The sequence below is a fragment of the Eremothecium gossypii genome, chromosome VII, assembly GCF_000091025.4.
Source record: "Eremothecium gossypii ATCC 10895 chromosome VII, complete sequence".
Lineage (NCBI taxonomy): Eukaryota > Fungi > Ascomycota > Saccharomycetes > Saccharomycetales > Saccharomycetaceae > Eremothecium > Eremothecium gossypii.
Genome location: NC_005788.4, coordinates 1,288,703 through 1,306,043, shown reverse-complemented (window position 1 = coordinate 1,306,043; position 17,341 = coordinate 1,288,703). Strand labels below are relative to the sequence as shown.

General features: G+C 52.0%; 6 protein-coding genes across 6 annotated transcripts; 5 read left to right on the top strand and 1 right to left on the bottom strand.

The window, feature by feature from the left end:
- Positions 1-3: 3 nt before the first annotated feature.
- RLI1 (Fe-S cluster-binding ribosome biosynthesis protein) lies at positions 4-1,827 on the bottom strand (the record flags this gene model as incomplete). Its single annotated transcript, NM_211853.1, has 1 exon — positions 4-1,827. The coding sequence occupies one exon, from the start codon at positions 1,825-1,827 to the stop codon at positions 4-6; it is 1,824 nt and encodes a 607-aa protein (NP_986791.1).
- A 507-nt stretch (positions 1,828-2,334) lies between these two features.
- AGOS_AGR124C (AGR124Cp) lies at positions 2,335-3,264 on the top strand (the record flags this gene model as incomplete). Its single annotated transcript, NM_211852.1, has 1 exon — positions 2,335-3,264. The coding sequence occupies one exon, from the start codon at positions 2,335-2,337 to the stop codon at positions 3,262-3,264; it is 930 nt and encodes a 309-aa protein (NP_986790.1).
- A 414-nt stretch (positions 3,265-3,678) lies between these two features.
- On the top strand, positions 3,679-7,947 carry CHD1 (chromatin-remodeling ATPase CHD1; the record flags this gene model as incomplete). Its single annotated transcript, NM_211851.1, has 1 exon — positions 3,679-7,947. The coding sequence occupies one exon, from the start codon at positions 3,679-3,681 to the stop codon at positions 7,945-7,947; it is 4,269 nt and encodes a 1,422-aa protein (NP_986789.1).
- Positions 7,948-8,518: 571 nt separating this feature from the next.
- On the top strand, positions 8,519-10,276 carry PAB1 (polyadenylate-binding protein; the record flags this gene model as incomplete). The annotated part of the gene is made up of 1 exon (NM_211850.1): positions 8,519-10,276. One exon carries the CDS (start codon positions 8,519-8,521, stop codon positions 10,274-10,276), a length of 1,758 nt encoding a protein of 585 aa, NP_986788.1.
- A 633-nt stretch (positions 10,277-10,909) lies between these two features.
- On the top strand, positions 10,910-11,423 carry UBC13 (E2 ubiquitin-conjugating protein UBC13; the record flags this gene model as incomplete). Its single annotated transcript, NM_211849.1, has 2 exons — positions 10,910-10,939; positions 10,989-11,423. The coding sequence occupies 2 exons, from the start codon at positions 10,910-10,912 to the stop codon at positions 11,421-11,423; spliced, it is 465 nt and encodes a 154-aa protein (NP_986787.1).
- Positions 11,424-11,810: 387 nt separating this feature from the next.
- Positions 11,811-16,454, top strand: DNF1 (aminophospholipid-translocating P4-type ATPase DNF1; the record flags this gene model as incomplete). Its single annotated transcript, NM_211848.2, has 1 exon — positions 11,811-16,454. The coding sequence occupies one exon, from the start codon at positions 11,811-11,813 to the stop codon at positions 16,452-16,454; it is 4,644 nt and encodes a 1,547-aa protein (NP_986786.2).
- Positions 16,455-17,341: the final 887 nt, after the last annotated feature.

The following is a 17,341-nucleotide window of genomic DNA, read 5'->3' as shown; positions in this document are numbered from 1 at the left end:
GAATTAAACAGAAGCCGTGTCCAAAAAGAAGTAATTACCGGACAATTTTTGCTCCTTGTCCATTTGAGAATCCAACTTGTTAATTCTTGGTCTAAAGGAGTTTGGATCTCTTCTGAAGGTGACATTCAAGTTCTTCAAGAATTTGTTACAACCAGTTAATAAACTTTCTGGAGTTCTAGCGTACGCATTCTTGGATGGCGTACCCTCGAATACAATGACCTTATCGGCTAAGTAGGTAGCCATGATGAAATCGTGCTCCACAATGAATGCAGTCTTTTTGTTGTGTAGGATAAACCGTCTGATAACTTTAGAACAAATGATACGCTGTTCAGAATCCAAGTATGCGGATGGCTCATCGATCAAATATATGTCGGCAGGCAATCCAAGAGCCAACACAATGGCCACTCTCTGCAACTCACCACCGGATAGATGCTGCACCTCTTGGTCAATGATATCGTCAATTCTCAATGGTTTACAGACATCTGTCTGGAACTGCGGGTTCAAGAATTGCGCTCTGATTCTCTTGAAGAAAAGCTGGCGAACTGTACCTGGGAACTTTGGTGCAATCTTCTGTGGCTTCATGGAAACATTGAGCTTAGGGATATCCTTTCCATCATCCGCCGCGATGGCGCCTGCCAGCAGTTTGATTAACGTAGTCTTACCAGTACCGTTTTCTCCCATCATGACCAAAATTTCAGAGTCCGAGAACTCACCTGGCTCCACATTCAAAACGAAATCGCCTTGTGTACGCTTCATTGGTGGGTATTGGAAGGCGCGCATGGCATCGGAGTGTAGTTCCTCACCGGCTTCAGCAAGACGGAACTGCAGCGCCTCGGTTCTGAACCGCAGGTTCTCCGAAGGAATGTGGCCATCCAAGAAGATGTTGATACCTTCCCGCACAGACGATGGCAATGTAACAACACCGTAGACAGATGGAACACCGTATAAGATACAGATGAAATCGGATAGATAGTCAAGCACCGACAAGTCATGTTCCACGCAAATAACGTAAGTTGTAGGGTCTAGTAAGGATCTGATTATCAATGCTGCGTTCAGACGTTGTTTCACATCCAGGTAGGACGATGGCTCGTCAAACATGTACACGTTGGCCTGTTGCACACACGACATCCCAATCGCAAACCGCTGCAACTCACCACCGGATAGAGCAGACACATCTCTCTTCAACACGTTCTGCAGCTCGAGGATCTTGATGTACATTTTCACGTCGGCCTCGGGCTTCTCCATACGTGCCTTCAGTAGCTCGCCCACCTTCTGTAACGGACCCTTGATCGCCCGTGGAATGTTGTCCACGTACTGCGGCTTGATGATCGCCTTGATGTCGTCCTCCAGCATCTTGGTGAAGTAGTTCTGCAGCTCCGACCCACGGAAGTACTTGATGATGTCCGACCACTCAGGTGGGTCATCGTACCGCCCTAGATTAGGCTTCTGCTTCCCCGCCAGGATCTTTAGCGCAGTGGACTTCCCGATACCGTTGGTACCAACTAGCCCCAGCACCTGCCCAGGTCTCGGTGTGGGCAGCCGATGTAGCTTGAAAGAGTTGGCCGAGTAACGGTGCGTCACCTGCGAGTCCAGGTTGGTGGGCAAATTGATAATGGTGATGGCCCCGAACGGACACTTCTTCACACAGATACCACACCCAATACACAAGTTCTCCGAAATAAATGCAACCTTGGACGTGGGCGCCACCTCGATACACAGCTTCCCAGTTTTGACGACCGGACAAGAACGTTTACATTCCTGCCTGCACTTCTTGGGCTTACATTTATCGTCGCTAACTATCGCAATACGAGTATTCTTGTCCGACATCCTAAACTGGTCTGCGTTTCTGACAGGATACCTATGAGATGGCCTTCTGTATAATGATTCGAACCCAGCACGCCTGTCTACTCGCTTACACTAAATTCCTTAAAAAATTTTTCACGAGTTGCGCGGTAGCTGTGAACGGACGTCTGCAGTTGGCACGTGATAGCAACACCCACACACTATGATCCATTTGGAGTATTACCCGGATCTCATAATAAGTCTTACCCGGATCTAGACCACCCGGGCTCGTTACCCGGATACGAGGTAAAAGCAGTCGGGAGCGGTCTTCTGGCAACGACGTTTTCTTCTACACACCTCCTCGCACAGGATCCAGCATCCTGCCGCATAACGTCAACGCCGGCGTTGTGATGGTTCCCAGGTGCCACTGGCGCCAAGCGCTGCGTGAGAAACAGCAGCGCTGCACTTCGCTGCTTCCGGGAGGCTCCTGGGAGTGGTCCGGGGGTTTTGCCACCGCTCAACCTAGCGGGGCGTCGCTGTGCCGGGCTCTCCATGCAACTGGGGCGCTCCCATGATGGCGGGGGCCTTACCAGGGTGGTGTTTGGGCTGCCTGGCTGTGCGTGGCCACACGATGGCCTGCTGGAGGAGCTGAACCTGCTTCCGTGGTGCAAAGGTGTGTGCGACAGCGCACCTGCGTGCAAGCTGTGCCTGCGGGGGCGTGTCGATTGCTGCGTCCGCGGGTGCAACTGTGGTGACAGCGCTTTGCAGGCACGTGATGGTTGGTGCGGGGCCCAGACGTGCTCGGTGTGTCTCAGACAGCTTTTCCGCGGGCTGCGGCGCCGCCGTTGCCGCCATATGATTGATTCCGTCTCGATTAGTGCATGGTGGTCAGCTTCCAGATGGCCAGGCTGTACTTGTGCTTGCCCCGGGCCGGCAGGCTCTTTGGCTGTGCCGGTGGGTCGTGCTTGTCGGGCTGGCGCCGTTCTGCCGTTATTTATCGGTCGCGACCCCCTCAGCATGCACGTGCGGGCCCTAGTTGCGCGCGAGCGGTGTTGTCATTCTCTTCCTTTGTTTCTCTGCTGCACTGTCCCTTCCTCTTGCCGCGAGCGCGGTGCAAAAGTGCATCGGACTGCGCGCGCTGTGCAGCTTTTCCTGCGTTCGAACCCCGAAAGCCACAGCATGCCCTTGCAACTTGTGCGTCATGCGCTACCGCATCGCTCTCCGCAGGCTGCGTCCGGAGATTGCCCTTACCCGAGATTCGTTTCTTCCTGGAAGGCCCGCCGATACCGGCTGCCGCCGTGTGTGTTCCATTCTCATGGCAGACCCGCATTTAACCCGCACAGACTATGCATTGCCTGTTGCTGCACTCCTTCGCCTAGCTGTAGCCCGCAATGTGTCGGCAGCATCTCCGTCCGTCTGATTATTGCATGCCAACCGCAACCTGTTGCGTCGCCGTCGCATCGATGTCCGTCCCGGCCATAAGGCTATGACCGCTCGGACAACCAGCGCGACTACATAGCGCTATCTACCTACGTAGCCCACTGGGCTAACTCGAGACCCGGGTTACCCTCACCTCGAATTTTTGTTGATGCCTTCTCGTTTTCGTGGAGAGGCAAAAAATTCTCTCCTCGATTGAACTTGTATTATTACACTCAATGCCCCATTGCAATCGTCGTGAGCATACGTAAAGAAGCAAACCGCCAGAATCTCGGGTTAGCACTTACGTATCTGAAACTTTTCTGTTCAAGCCGGACGGTTTTTACTGCAGGCGTATTCTTAAATTTGGTAAGATTTGTTGTCACCAAAAAACGCCGAGTTTCCATTTAGTTGAGAAACCCGAAATAATAACGGTCAGGTGATAGAGAAATACGGCGGCAGGGCGACTACCGAGTCAGCATGGCTAAAGATCTGCCGGACGAGGTATTGGCGAATCCCGAGTTGTATGGGCTGAGGAGGTCGCATAGGACGCCTGTCGGGGGGAGTACACAAGCAACTTATTACGAGAGTAACGACGATGAAGACAGCGTAGTGGTCTCGGGACGCGGCCGCAAGAGGAAAAAGGCGATAGATATCGATTCGTATTCGGAGGAGGAGCCGGCAGACAATGAGAGCACGAACGAGGACATCAGCGGCGATGAGGATGAGGATTTCGGCGCGCCGGTGAGGCGACGCCGGAAGAAGGGCCGCCGGGAGTTGAGCGCAGAGGACGACATCATGCTGCCCACGCGCTTCTCGTCGCGCAACAACAAAGCTGTCAATTACAATATCGATTACTCGGACGACGATTTGCTAGAGTCGGCTGAGGAGGAGTACGAGGGCGATGAGGGCGACGAAGGCGAAGAAGAGGCGTACGCACAGACGCCCCAGATACCAGACGAACACGGGATCGACTTCGTCGTGACACACAGGCTCCATGAAGGCCATACTGAGCCTGTGGAATGGGATGTACCGGAATGCAAGGAGTGCTACGAGTTTCTGATCAAGTGGAACAACGAATCGCACATCCACAACACGTGGGAGACAGCGGAGTCGCTTGGGAATGTCCGCGGCGTGAAGAAGGTGGACAATTACATCAAGCAGTACATTCTGTTAGACCACGAACTGCGTACGGACAAGTATACGACTCGCGAGGATATAGAGGTGATGGATCTTGAACATGAACGGCGCTGCGATGAGTTTGAAGAATTCAAGAAGGTTGAACGGATCATTGATTCCGACCGCGTAACTTTGGATGATGGTAGCTCACAGTTGCAGTACCTCGTGAAGTGGAAACGCCTAAACTATGACGAGGCGACCTGGGAAAATGCGAGCGTCATAGTGAAGATGGCCCCGGAGGAGGTGAAACGTTTTCAGAGCAGGTCGAGCTCCAAGATCCTTCCACAGCATTCGAGTAATTACGGCTCTCAGCGGCCTGGGTTTGAAAAGTTGAGTGTCCAGCCTTCTTTTATCAAAGGCGGCGAACTACGTGACTTCCAGCTGACTGGTATAAACTGGATGGCCTTTCTGTGGTCGAAAAGCGACAATGGGATATTGGCTGACGAAATGGGGTTAGGTAAGACTGTTCAGACCGTCTCCTTCATATCCTGGCTGATTTTTGCCCGCCGGCAGAATGGTCCTCATTTAGTAGTCGTTCCGTTGTCCACCATGCCTGCATGGCAGGAGACGTTCGAGAAGTGGGCACCAGAATTGAACTGTGTTTACTACATGGGTAACCAGAAATCAAGAGATGTGATAAGGGAATACGAATTCTATACCAATCCTCACACGAAAGGTAAAAAAAATATCAAATTTAACGTTCTTCTAACCACTTACGAATATATATTAAAGGATAGACTCGAGCTTGGGGCAATAAAATGGCAGTTTTTAGCTGTTGACGAGGCCCACCGGTTGAAAAATGCAGAATCGTCATTGTACGAGTCTCTAAGCAGCTTCAAAGTGGCCAATAGGATGCTGATTACTGGTACTCCACTCCAAAATAATATAAAGGAACTAGCTGCGTTAGTGAATTTTCTAATGCCAGGTAAGTTTACCATCGACCAAGAAATAGATTTTGAAAACCAGGATGAAAAGCAAGAAAATTATATCCGTGATTTGCATAAGCGATTGCAGCCTTATATCTTACGTCGTCTGAAGAAGGACGTTGAGAAGTCGCTGCCATCTAAAACTGAACGTATTTTAAGAGTGGAACTCTCTGACGTTCAGACCGAATATTATAAAAATATTTTGACGAAAAACTATAACGCGCTGACTGCGGGAACCAAAGGGACCCATTTCTCGTTACTGAATATTATGAATGAACTGAAAAAGGCATCTAATCACCCATACTTATTTGGTAACGCAGAGAACCGTGTGCTTGCAAAATTTGGCGATGGAAACAGGTCTAGAGAGAACATACTACGGGGTTTGATTATGTCAAGCGGCAAAATGGTTTTACTAGATAAATTGTTGACAAGGCTAAAAAAGGACGGGCATAGAGTACTGATCTTCTCGCAGATGGTACGCATGCTGGATATACTTGGCGACTATCTCTCTATTAAAGGAATAAACTTCCAGAGACTAGATGGTACCGTCCCTTCCTCACAGCGTCGGATTTCTATTGACCACTTTAATGCTCCTGACTCAAACGACTTTGTCTTCTTGCTGTCCACTAGAGCGGGCGGTTTGGGTATCAATTTGATGACGGCAGACACTGTGATCATATTTGATTCCGACTGGAATCCACAGGCCGATCTCCAAGCAATGGCTCGCGCGCATAGAATTGGTCAAAAGAATCATGTTATGGTTTACCGTTTTGTGTCTAAGGATACCGTTGAAGAAGAAGTCTTAGAAAGAGCACGCAAAAAGATGATCTTGGAGTATGCTATCATCTCGTTAGGTGTTACAGATGGGAATAAATATACGAGCAAGAGCAAAGCCGAACCTAGTGCAGGAGAGCTGTCTGAGATTCTCAAGTTTGGTGCAGGCAATATGTTCAAAGCGCATGATAATCAAAAGAAGCTTGAAGATTTGAACTTGGATGATGTCTTGAATCATGCGGAAGATCACGTCACCACACCAGATTTGGGAGAGTCTCATCTCGGAGGTGAGGAATTCCTAAAACAGTTTGAAGTCACCGATTATAAAGCTGACGTGGAATGGGATGATATCATTCCGGAAGACGAGCTACGCAAACTCAAAGACGAAGAACAGAAGCGGAAGGATGAAGAGTATGTCCAGGAACAACTGCAAATGATGAATCGTAGGAATGTTGCTCTGAATAAGATAAAAAATAGCGTCAATGGAGATGGAGCTCAGAGCTTAAGCGACAAAGAGGATTCACGCTCCAAAAAACGTGCGAAATCCAACAACCTGAACTCTATAGGCGAAAGGGAAATTCGTGCCCTCTATAAAGCCATCCTAAAGTACGGAGATCTTACCGAAAGACTCGGCGATCTTATCGCAGACGGCACACTGCCCGTCAAGTCATTGGAAAAATATGGTGAACTATATGATGAACTTATGAGTATTGCCCGCAAGCAAATTAATGACGAAGAATCTAAGCGTAATGAAGCAATATCGAGGCTGGAGCGTGATGTAGAAGAATACAAAACCAAGGTGAAGTCTGGGGAAATCAAACCAGACGATAATGCTAAAGACTTGCCGATCGCACGACTGGCGGCTAAGCGGCGTGAGAAGCGCGCAGTTCTCTTTGAGTTCTATGAAATAAAGGGCCTCAATGCAGAAACGATTGTTAACCGGACGGACGACTTACGGTTCTTGCACAACTTTTTGAAGAATAATTACCCATCCGACCCTATGAAGTTCCGCTTCCTAAATCGTCTTCCAAAGCCTATAACTAACTGGAACTGCACCTGGACGCAGGAGGACGACGAGAAGTTGCTGGTGGGAGTAGATAAATACGGTTATGGCTCCTGGTCGCAAGTCCGTGATGATCCTTTCCTTGGGCTTTCAGACAAAATCTTCCTCAATGAACCCGGCACACAGACCAACGATTCGGCAGCCGCCGACGCTGATGCCGCGGACAAGAAAACGCGCCTCGCCAACGCAGCGAAGAAAGTGCCCGGTTCGGTTCATCTCGGACGCCGTGTCGACTACCTGCTCACGGTGCTTCGCGAGGAGGCCAAGGGTACGGACTCTGCCGCGGCGCCGCAGGCCGCGCTCGCGGCGAAAAAACGTGCACGCAAATCATCCGGCAGCAGCAAGTCTGCAACCCCGGACGCTCGCCCTGAAGATTCACCCTCCATCAAGCGCACCCGCGCCCTGCCCGCCGCCTCGCGGCCTTCATCTGGCAGCCCGGGCCCACAGCTGAAGCGTAACGGCAAAAAGCAGGCGTCCCCCAAGGCGCCTATGGAGCGCGAGTACGAGTCCATGGACGAGGACGAGTGCCGTCGCACCATGCACTCGGTGCGCGCGTCGCTCAAGCGCCTCAAGCGTGGCGGCGCCGGCCTCGACCGCAACGAGTGGGCGGCCATCCTCAAGCGCGAGCTGCTCGCCGTCGGCAACTACATCGAGCGCCACAAAGGTGATTCCGCCGATCGCGACCGTGCCCAGTTCAAGCGCCATCTGTGGTCATATAGCGCCCAGTTCTGGCCCGCCCAGGTCAAGTCCTCCAAGATCATGGCTATGTACGACAAGCTCGCTGCCTCTGCCGCCGCCCCGCGCTAGCCCATAGTATGTAGATCCCGTACGTAAAAATCACGTGATAAATACCCTCGCATGCCTGTGTCGCCACCGTGCCGCCGCGGTCCCTGAGCCAGCCTTACATCTTGCATGCACCTGCATGGCCGCTCCGGACTATTCGGAGCGAAGCGCCACTAGCTCAGCGCCTCATCTTCGGCAATAGCGGGAACAGTTTCATAGTCCGACCCTTGTCATCACGTGTAGTCACGTGATCGAAGTCCTTTCTTTTTGTGGACACTGAAAAATTTTTCCACGATGAAGAAATCTCAGCAACAGGAGCTGCGGAACCCATCGACAGGCGGTTTCTTTCAACAACAACACACTTTATGACAGGTGCAGCAGCACAGGGAAGCGAATAAAGAATAGAAGCCAGCGTTAGGTCCCTTTTTTGGAATTCATCTAGAGCAGATAAGGAACACAGATATTAGAGTCAGTTAGCGGACGCTAGTATTAATTGTTCACCAAAAAAAATCAAAAAAAAGGTTTATTCTTTCCCACATTTTATTTTTAAAAAACCAAAAAAAAAGCCCCAGAGCCTCTACCCTGCACTTTGAAGATGTCAGACATTACGGATAAGACCGCGGAGCAGCTAGAGCAGTTGAAGATCGAGGAGCAGACCGCACCTACGACGACGGAGTCGGAGACGCCGAAGGTGGAGACCTCCGGCGCCTCATTGTACGTCGGAGAGTTGGAGCCTACGGTGTCGGAGGCCTTGTTGTACGACATCTTCTCGCCCATCGGGTCGGTGTCGTCGATCCGTGTGTGTCGTGATGCGATCACCAACACGTCGCTCGGGTACGCATACGTGAACTTCCACGACCACGAGGCCGGCCCCAAGGCGATCGAGCAGTTGAACTACACTTTGATCAAGGGCAAGCCTTGCCGGATCATGTGGTCCCAGCGCGACCCCTCGCTCCGCAAGAAGGGCTCGGGCAACATCTACATCAAGAACTTGCACCCAGCTATTGACAACAAGTCGCTCCACGAAACCTTTTCTACGTTCGGCAACATCCTGTCGTGCAAGGTGGCCACTGACGAGAACGGAGTTTCGCGCGGCTTTGGCTTTGTGCACTTTGAGAACGAGTCAGATGCTCGTGATGCCATCGAGGCCGTCGATGGTATGTTGATGAACGACCAGGAGGTTTACGTTGCGTTGCACGTATCCAAGAAGGACCGCCAGTCCAAGTTGGAGGAGGTTAAGGCAAAGTTCACCAACGTGTACGTGAAGAACATCGACCAAGAGACCTCTCAGGAGGAGTTCGAGGAGCTCTTTGGCAAGTACGGTAAGATCACCTCTGCTGTTCTGGAGAAGGACTCCGAGGGCAAGCTACGCGGCTTTGGTTTCGTCAACTTTGAGGACCACGCTGCGGCTGCCAAGGCTGTCGACGAGCTAAACGAGCTTGAGTTCAAGGGCCAGAAGCTATACGTTGGAAGAGCACAGAAGAAGTACGAGCGCTTGCAGGAGCTCAAGAAGCAGTACGAGGCGGCTAGACTAGAGAAGCTTGCCAAGTACCAGGGTGTTAACTTGTTTGTCAAGAACTTGGACGACTCCATCGACGATGAGAAGTTGAAGGAGGAGTTTGCTCCATTCGGTACCATTACCTCTGCAAAGGTGATGAGAGACGAGACCGGCAACTCTAGAGGCTTTGGCTTTGTCTGCTTCTCCACTCCAGAGGAGGCCACCAAGGCTATCACTGAGAAGAACCAGCAGATTGTCGCTGGCAAGCCTTTGTACGTTGCCATTGCTCAAAGAAAGGAGGTCAGAAGAAACCAGTTGGCCCAGCAGATCCAGGCCAGAAACCAGATGCGCTTCCAGCACGCCAACGCTGCTGCTGCCGCCGCTGTTGCCGGGTTGCCAGGCCAGTTCATGCCTCCTCCAATGTACTACGGCGGCATCCCTCCACGTGTGCCATTCCAGGGTCCTAACCCTCAGATGGCCGGCATGCCAAAGAACGGCGCCATGCCCCCACAACAGTTCGGCAGACCAGGCCCAATGTACGGTGGGTTCGCGCCCCAGGGTCAGTTCCCACGGAACGGCCAGCAGCAGCAGTTCTACCAGCAGAAGCAGAGACAGGCGTTGGGCGAGCAATTGTACCAGAAGGTTTTCGCTAAGACTCAGGACGATGAGGCCGCCGGTAAGATCACCGGCATGATTTTGGACCTACCACCACAGCAGGTCATCCAATTGCTCGAAAACGACGAGCTTTTGGAGCAGCACTTCCAGGAGGCCCATGCTGCCTACCAGAAGTTCAAGGAGGACCAGGAGGCCCAGGCCGCCGCCGCCGCTGCCGCCGCCGCAGACGCCCGCGAATGAGCTCTCCGTGCCGTTCTCGTTCCGGCACCCGGGTGCGACAGCGCCGCTATACCTCGGCTGCCCCTTGCTCGGTGTCTGCTTGTTTTTCCCGGGGGCTGCCAGGGACGCCAGTTAGCCGACTGATATGATTTTGATTATTTCCGGGCCTTGGGCCTCCGCATGACGCCTTTGACTGTTGCGCCGCTCCAGCGGCCCGCTGTCACTTTCTATCCATTGTTCCTATCTAGAATTCCGCGAGAAGAGATCGAAGAAGGACCTGGCTCGGCGCCTGGCTCCTTATGGGCATCTTAAATCTTGATTTTTTTAAATAATTTGTGGGAAGTCATAACCATTCACTCTGTGTTTCTAGTACCTGTGCGTCTATGCATTTATGCTGCGTCTGTAATTTAACCACACCGTTCTCCGTGCAGCTCCGCGGCCTTGTGTACTTGCTATAACTACTGTACGTCTATAAGCATACATAATATGTATATTAGCCCGGGCCCTTATGCAATACCTCAACGTGGAACTCGCTGTCGCACTCACCAGTTCTGTCACGATAACTGTCGCCGTCACACACCTCGCGCTGCACGAACGCATACATATAGGCCGGACCCTCGCCACATAACCGTCCGCCCCTCCCGCCACCACACAATGGTGCCGTTACCCAAGAGAATCATCAAGGTATGTTGCCCACGACCGCCGGCCCGAGCCCTCACTAACCCCCCCGCAGGAGACCGAACGCCTCGTTAGCGACCCGGTACCCGGTATCTCCGCCGAGCCGCACGAGGACAACCTCCGCTACTTCGACGTGTCCATCGAGGGCCCCCAGCAAAGCCCCTACGAGCACGGCGTCTTCCGCCTGGAGCTCTTCCTCCCGGACGAGTACCCCATGGAGCCTCCCAAGGTGCGCTTCTTGACCAAAATCTACCATCCCAACATCGACAGGCTCGGCCGCATCTGCCTCGACGTCCTCAAGACCAACTGGTCGCCTGCACTCCAGATCCGTACCGTGCTATTGTCTATCCAGGCTTTGCTCGCGACGCCCAACCCGAACGACCCGTTGGCTAATGACGTCGCGAAGGACTGGATTGCAGATGAGGCAGCCGCAACCGCAAAGGCGCGCGAGTGGACAGCCCTCTACGCCAAGCCTGCTGCGCCCCAGTAGTTCTACAATTAGCTAACGATACTAAGTAACCCAAACGCATTACATGGCCCTGCCTTGGGTTGCACGTGGCCGACTTTGCGTCTGCGATCACGCTCACCGCTCTGAGCAGGAGGGCTTGGTAGACAAAAAATGTTTGCAGCCTACAACAAGAATGCCATACCCGGCTGGTTATATCAGTGTATACATAGTACGGCATCTACTGCGTGCCGGACGGGGAGCATAGCGATTCTTAGTCTACTAGTGGCCTAGGTTCTGACGGCAATTCAGTGCAAGCACAAAGTCGCGAGTCATTGGGCACGTCGGCAACGTTGGAAGCCAAGCATCAAGAGGCGCAGCGGGTAGCAAGAGACGCGCAAAGGCGAGCAGAGGCGAGCGACGCAGCAGGTAATGGAGCCCGGAGCTGCAAGTGGAGAGCGCGTGCAGGTACAGCGCATATATGTGGAGTCAGTTGGTTCGGACGGGACGCAGACGGTACCGGCGATACAGGTGGACGACCAGCCAGCAGAGTCGCCGTTCAGTGACGAGTTCCAGTTTGAGGTGGGGGGGCGCGAGGGCCGGCAGCCGTCGATTTTGAAGGCGGAGCGGCAGCCACAGCGGCAGGGCGGCAAGCTTGCGTTTGCCACGGGGACGGGAGAGCACGTGGACGGCGCGAATAGCGAGTTCTCGATGACGCTGACGCCCACGCGGGTGGGGCAGCCCCAGAGTGTCCCGTTGTCGGACGGGAAGCGGCGCGAGCTGCGTTCTGCAAAAGAGATGAAGATTCTGCGGTGGGGTACGCAGCGGCACAAGACCGGGCGGCCTGTGGGCCGAGCGCGGACTTTGAGGTGGGGCAAGAAGAACTACGACAACTTGCCCGAGGACCGGGGCAGCGGTGGAAGTGACACGGACGCGGGGGTGGCGGGGAAGAGCCGCGCTGCCGAGAAGCGCGCGGTGTACTTCAACATGCCGCTGCCTCCGGAGCTAACCGGAGAAAACGGCCGACCGGTGGTGAACTACCCACGGAACAAGATACGCACGACGAAGTATACGCCGTTGTCGTTTCTACCGAAAAACTTGGCATACCAGTTTAAGAACGCGGCTAACATCTACTTTCTTTTGTTAGTGTGTCTCAGTTTCGTGTCCATCTTCGGCGTCACGAACCCGGCGCTTGCAGCGATTCCGTTGATAGCCATTGTTGTGATAACCGGGCTCAAGGACGCGTTTGAAGACTCCAGGCGCACCATCCTTGACTTGGAGGTGAACAACATGCGCTCGCATATACTACACGGTGTCGAAAACAACAATGTATCAGCGGACAATGTTTCACTGTGGCGTAAATTCAAAAAGTTAAACACCAGGTTATTGATTGCAACAGTCCGTTTCTTCCGCGAGTCTTTCACGGAGGCTGGGCGGCGGCGGCGCGCGCAGCGAGCGCGCGAGGAATCTCAAATGGCTGCTTCGAGGCTGGGCAGCGACCCCAGAATGTCTTTGGACTCTATGGGCTCCTACCGACCATCTCTGGACTTTGACAATATAGGGCAACTCGTTTCCTCGGATCAGGTGTCGGTGCTTAACCGGAACCTACCGCCTGTACCGGATTGCAGGTTTGGTAAGTCTCATTGGAAGGATATAAGAGTCGGAGACATCGTTAGAATCCACAATAACGATGAAATACCCGCAGACATAATCCTATTGTCCACTTCCGACGCCGATGGGGCTTGTTATGTTGAGACAAAAAATTTGGACGGTGAGACGAATCTCAAGGTCCGCCAGTCTTTAAAATGTTCCCATCGGATTAGAAATTCTAAAGATATTTCTCGTTGCAAATTTTGGGTCGAATCAGAGGGACCGCATGCAAACCTATACTCCTACCAAGGGAACTTCAAATGGGTGGATTCGGAAACTGGCGTTATGCATAACGAACCTGTCAATATTAATAACATGTTATTACGTGGCTGTTCCTTGCGCAACACAAAATGGGCGATGGGAATTGTTATGTTTACAGGTACAGATACCAAGATTATGCTCAATGCTGGTGTTACGCCTACTAAGAGGTCTAGGATCTCCAGAGAATTGAACTACTCCGTTATTTTGAACTTCGTTTTCCTATTCGTTTTATGTTTGGCAGCAGGCCTAGTGAATGGTATTTATTACCGACGGGATGCAACCTCCAGGACTTTCTTCGAGTTTGGTACTGTGGCAGGGACGCCGTTTGCTAACGGTATTCTCGCCTTCTTTGTCGCTCTTATCCTTTACCAGTCCTTGGTGCCCATTTCATTGTACATTTCTATTGAGATAATAAAAACCGCGCAAGCCGCATTCATTTATGGTGATGTCCTATTATACAATCCAAAATTAGACTACCCATGTACTCCTCGAACATGGAATATTTCAGACGACTTGGGCCAAATAGAATATATCTTCTCTGATAAGACTGGTACTCTAACCCAAAATGTTATGGAATTTAAAAAGTGCACGATTAACGGTGTTTCATATGGTCGCGCTTACACGGAAGCTCTTGCAGGACTCCGTAAGCGCCAAGGGGTTGATATTGAAGAGGAAGGCGCCCGTGAACGTGCTGAAATAGAAGAAGATAAAAAGCAAATGGTTGAGTTACTACTTAAACTCGGAAAAAATTCTCAATTAGATCCTCATACTGTGACCTTTGTTTCAAAAGAATTAGTACAAGATCTAGGTGGTGCCAATTCTCAAGAACAAAAGGAGGCAGTAGAGCATTTTATGTTGTCACTTGCATTGTGTCATTCGGTAGTTGTTGAAGAAAATAAAAATAACCCAGAAAAGCTAGATATAAAAGCTCAGTCGCCAGATGAGGCTGCGCTCGTTGAAACTGCAAGAGATATGGGGTTTAGCTTTGTGGGCCGCACGAAGAATGGTGTTATCATAGAAATACAAGGTGTTCAGAAAGAATTTCGGATTTTAAATGTCTTAGAGTTCAATTCAACTCGGAAGAGGATGTCCTGTATTGTTAAGATTCCTGCTGCTGATGAAAACTCAAAGCCGAAGGCTCTCTTGTTATGCAAAGGAGCTGACTCAGTCATATATTCCAGGCTTGATAGATCGAGGAATGATCCAAAGTTGTTGGAAAGAACCGCCTTGCATCTAGAACAGTTTGCCACTGAAGGTTTAAGAACTCTATGTGTAGCGCAACGTGAGATAGACTGGGATGAATACCTAAATTGGAATGAACGCCGTGAGTTAGCTGCTGCCTCTCTAGATAATCGTGAAGAAGCGTTGGAGAGGGTAGCAGATGCGATTGAACGTCAACTTGTTCTTCTTGGTGGTACAGCAATCGAAGATAGATTACAAGATGGTGTGCCCGACTCTATCTCTATTCTCGCAGATGCAGGAATTAAGTTATGGGTGCTAACAGGAGACAAGGTTGAGACGGCAATTAACATTGGTTTCTCGTGTAATTTGTTGGGCAGTGATATGGAGTTGTTGGTGATCAAATCATCTGGAGAGGATGTTGAACATTTGGGCGAAAAGGATTCTGATGTGGTACTTGCCCTAATAGATAAGTACCTAGAAACCCATTTTAACATGAAAGGGTCCCCAGAGGAGCTAGCTGCTGCTAGAAAGGACCATACGCCCCCACAGAGTGCTTTTGGTGTTGTGATAGATGGAGACGCGTTAAAGTTGGCCCTACATGGAGAAGACATTCGTCGGAAGTTTTTACTATTGTGCAAGAACTGTAAAGCTGTTCTTTGTTGCCGTGTCTCTCCATCTCAAAAAGCTGCAGTGGTCAAACTTGTCAAGGAATCCTTAGATGTCGTGACGTTGGCAATTGGTGATGGCTCCAATGATGTGGCTATGATACAAGCCGCGGACGTAGGCATTGGCATTGCGGGCGAAGAAGGTAGACAGGCTGTGATGTCGGCGGACTACGCCATTGGCCAGTTCAGATACTTGACCAGATTGGTCTTGGTCCACGGGCGGTGGTCATATAAAAGACTAGCGGAGATGATCCCCCAATTTTTCTACAAGAACATCACTTTCACTTTAGCACTCTTTTGGTTCGGTATTTGCAGTAACTACGATGGGTCCTATTTATTCGAGTACACGTACTTGATGTTCTACAATTTGGCCTTCACTTCCCTTCCTGTTATCTTCCTGGGTATCATGGACCAGGATGCCAGCGACGTTCTTTCTGTGGTAGTGCCACAGTTATACAAGGTGGGCATCCTGCGTACGGAGTGGACACAGAACAAGTTCTGGTGGTACTGTTTTGACGGTGTGTACCAATCGATCATATGTTTCTTCTTTCCCTACCTATGCTACTACCGTACCGGGCTTATTACCAAGAACGCCTATGGTCTCGACCACCGCTACACTTTCGGCGTGTTTGTCACCTCCATCGCGGTTGTCTCCTGTAACCTCTACGTGCTCATCCACCAATACCGCTGGGACTGGTTCACAACCCTTTTCATCTTCCTTTCCTGCGGCATCCTCTTCTTCTGGACCGGCGTCTGGAGCAGCGCGACGTACTCTGGCGAATTCTACAAGACCGCCGTCCGTCTCTACGCACAGCCCGTCTTCTGGGCCGTCCTCTTTGTCGGTGTGATCTTCTGCCTCCTCCCGCGCTTTACGTGGGACGCTGTGCAGAAGCTCTTCTTCCCCCGCGATATCGACATAGTCCGGGAGTGCTGGTGGCGCGGCGACTTCGACATGTACCCCGAGGACTACGACCCCACAGATCCAAACCGGCCGCGTATCAACGTTTCCCACACAGGCGTCGACCGCGCCTCCGACGACGAACGCTCCCGCACCGGCAGCGACCTCGGCGTGACCCGCACCACCGTCATATCCGAAGACATCCCCATGGGCTTGATCGACAAGACCGCACCGCACTCCCGCGCCGATCCGACAACACCCCTGGGCTCCGAGGATTCCGCGCGCTACTCGCTCGAGGTCACCCGCCGCGAAATGCTTCAAACCCACCAGCTCGATAGCCGCTACTCGGTCGAGCGTGCACGCACCTCGCTCGACCTACCGGGAGTCACCCGCGCGCGCACACTTATCAGTAACCATTAGATATCCAGCTACCGAAGGTTTTACGACAGCTCTACTAGACTCTACTACTTGTACACTACCCTATATGATGTGATCCGTAACTACATAGTGTCACAAGATAACCTATAATGTTTCCAGAAAGTACGCTTGTTCGCCACGTGACCCACCGTTACGGCGTGGCCGTTGCGCCCGCGCTAACAGCGTGAGTTTGGAACCGTGCCGTACGCCTGTCCACCCACCGCTAAGCCCAATACAAGGCGTGTATCCCTACGCTGAACGCACTCCACCACCGTCACCGGTCCTTCGTGGCCGTTACGGCCGTCTGGGCCAGCAGCTTGCGCATTTTCTGTAGTATTCAAGCCAGGCACCTGCTGCCGCTCTATGTAGCAAGAGGTCGCAGTTTGCTCTTGGCCGGTTCCAAGCAGATCCGGCGATCGAGCCCGACGTCAGCGATACGGCACCGCATCAGCAGCTGCCCCAGTACCACTCGTTTCACGGGGCATGCCTGCAACACGGAGCAAGACCACACACCTCGTTACTATAGTTGCAGCTATAAAAACTGCGACGATGTATAGTATTTTCAGAGCAGAAGAGTCTGGTTGTTGCTTCTGCGACCCCACTGCCACGGCGTCCAAACATAGTGCAGGTGCCAGACTACCGAGGCTTAGGCAGTTGTGCATAAATTGGCGACTCGCAGAGCGACAGACGCCGGACTGGTCTTGGAGTGTGAGTAAAGTAGAGCTGCTTAGAAGGTTAGTATCCTCTGGCAAGCGCGGGCGCCTGCCGGGCAACTCCTGCTGGGAGTTGGGCCGGCGCAGTCCCGCTTCTAAGATGACATGTACTAACAGAGATGTGACTAGACAGAGACCGGTGCTGACCTGACGCAGCTTGCGCTGGAGGGAACGCAG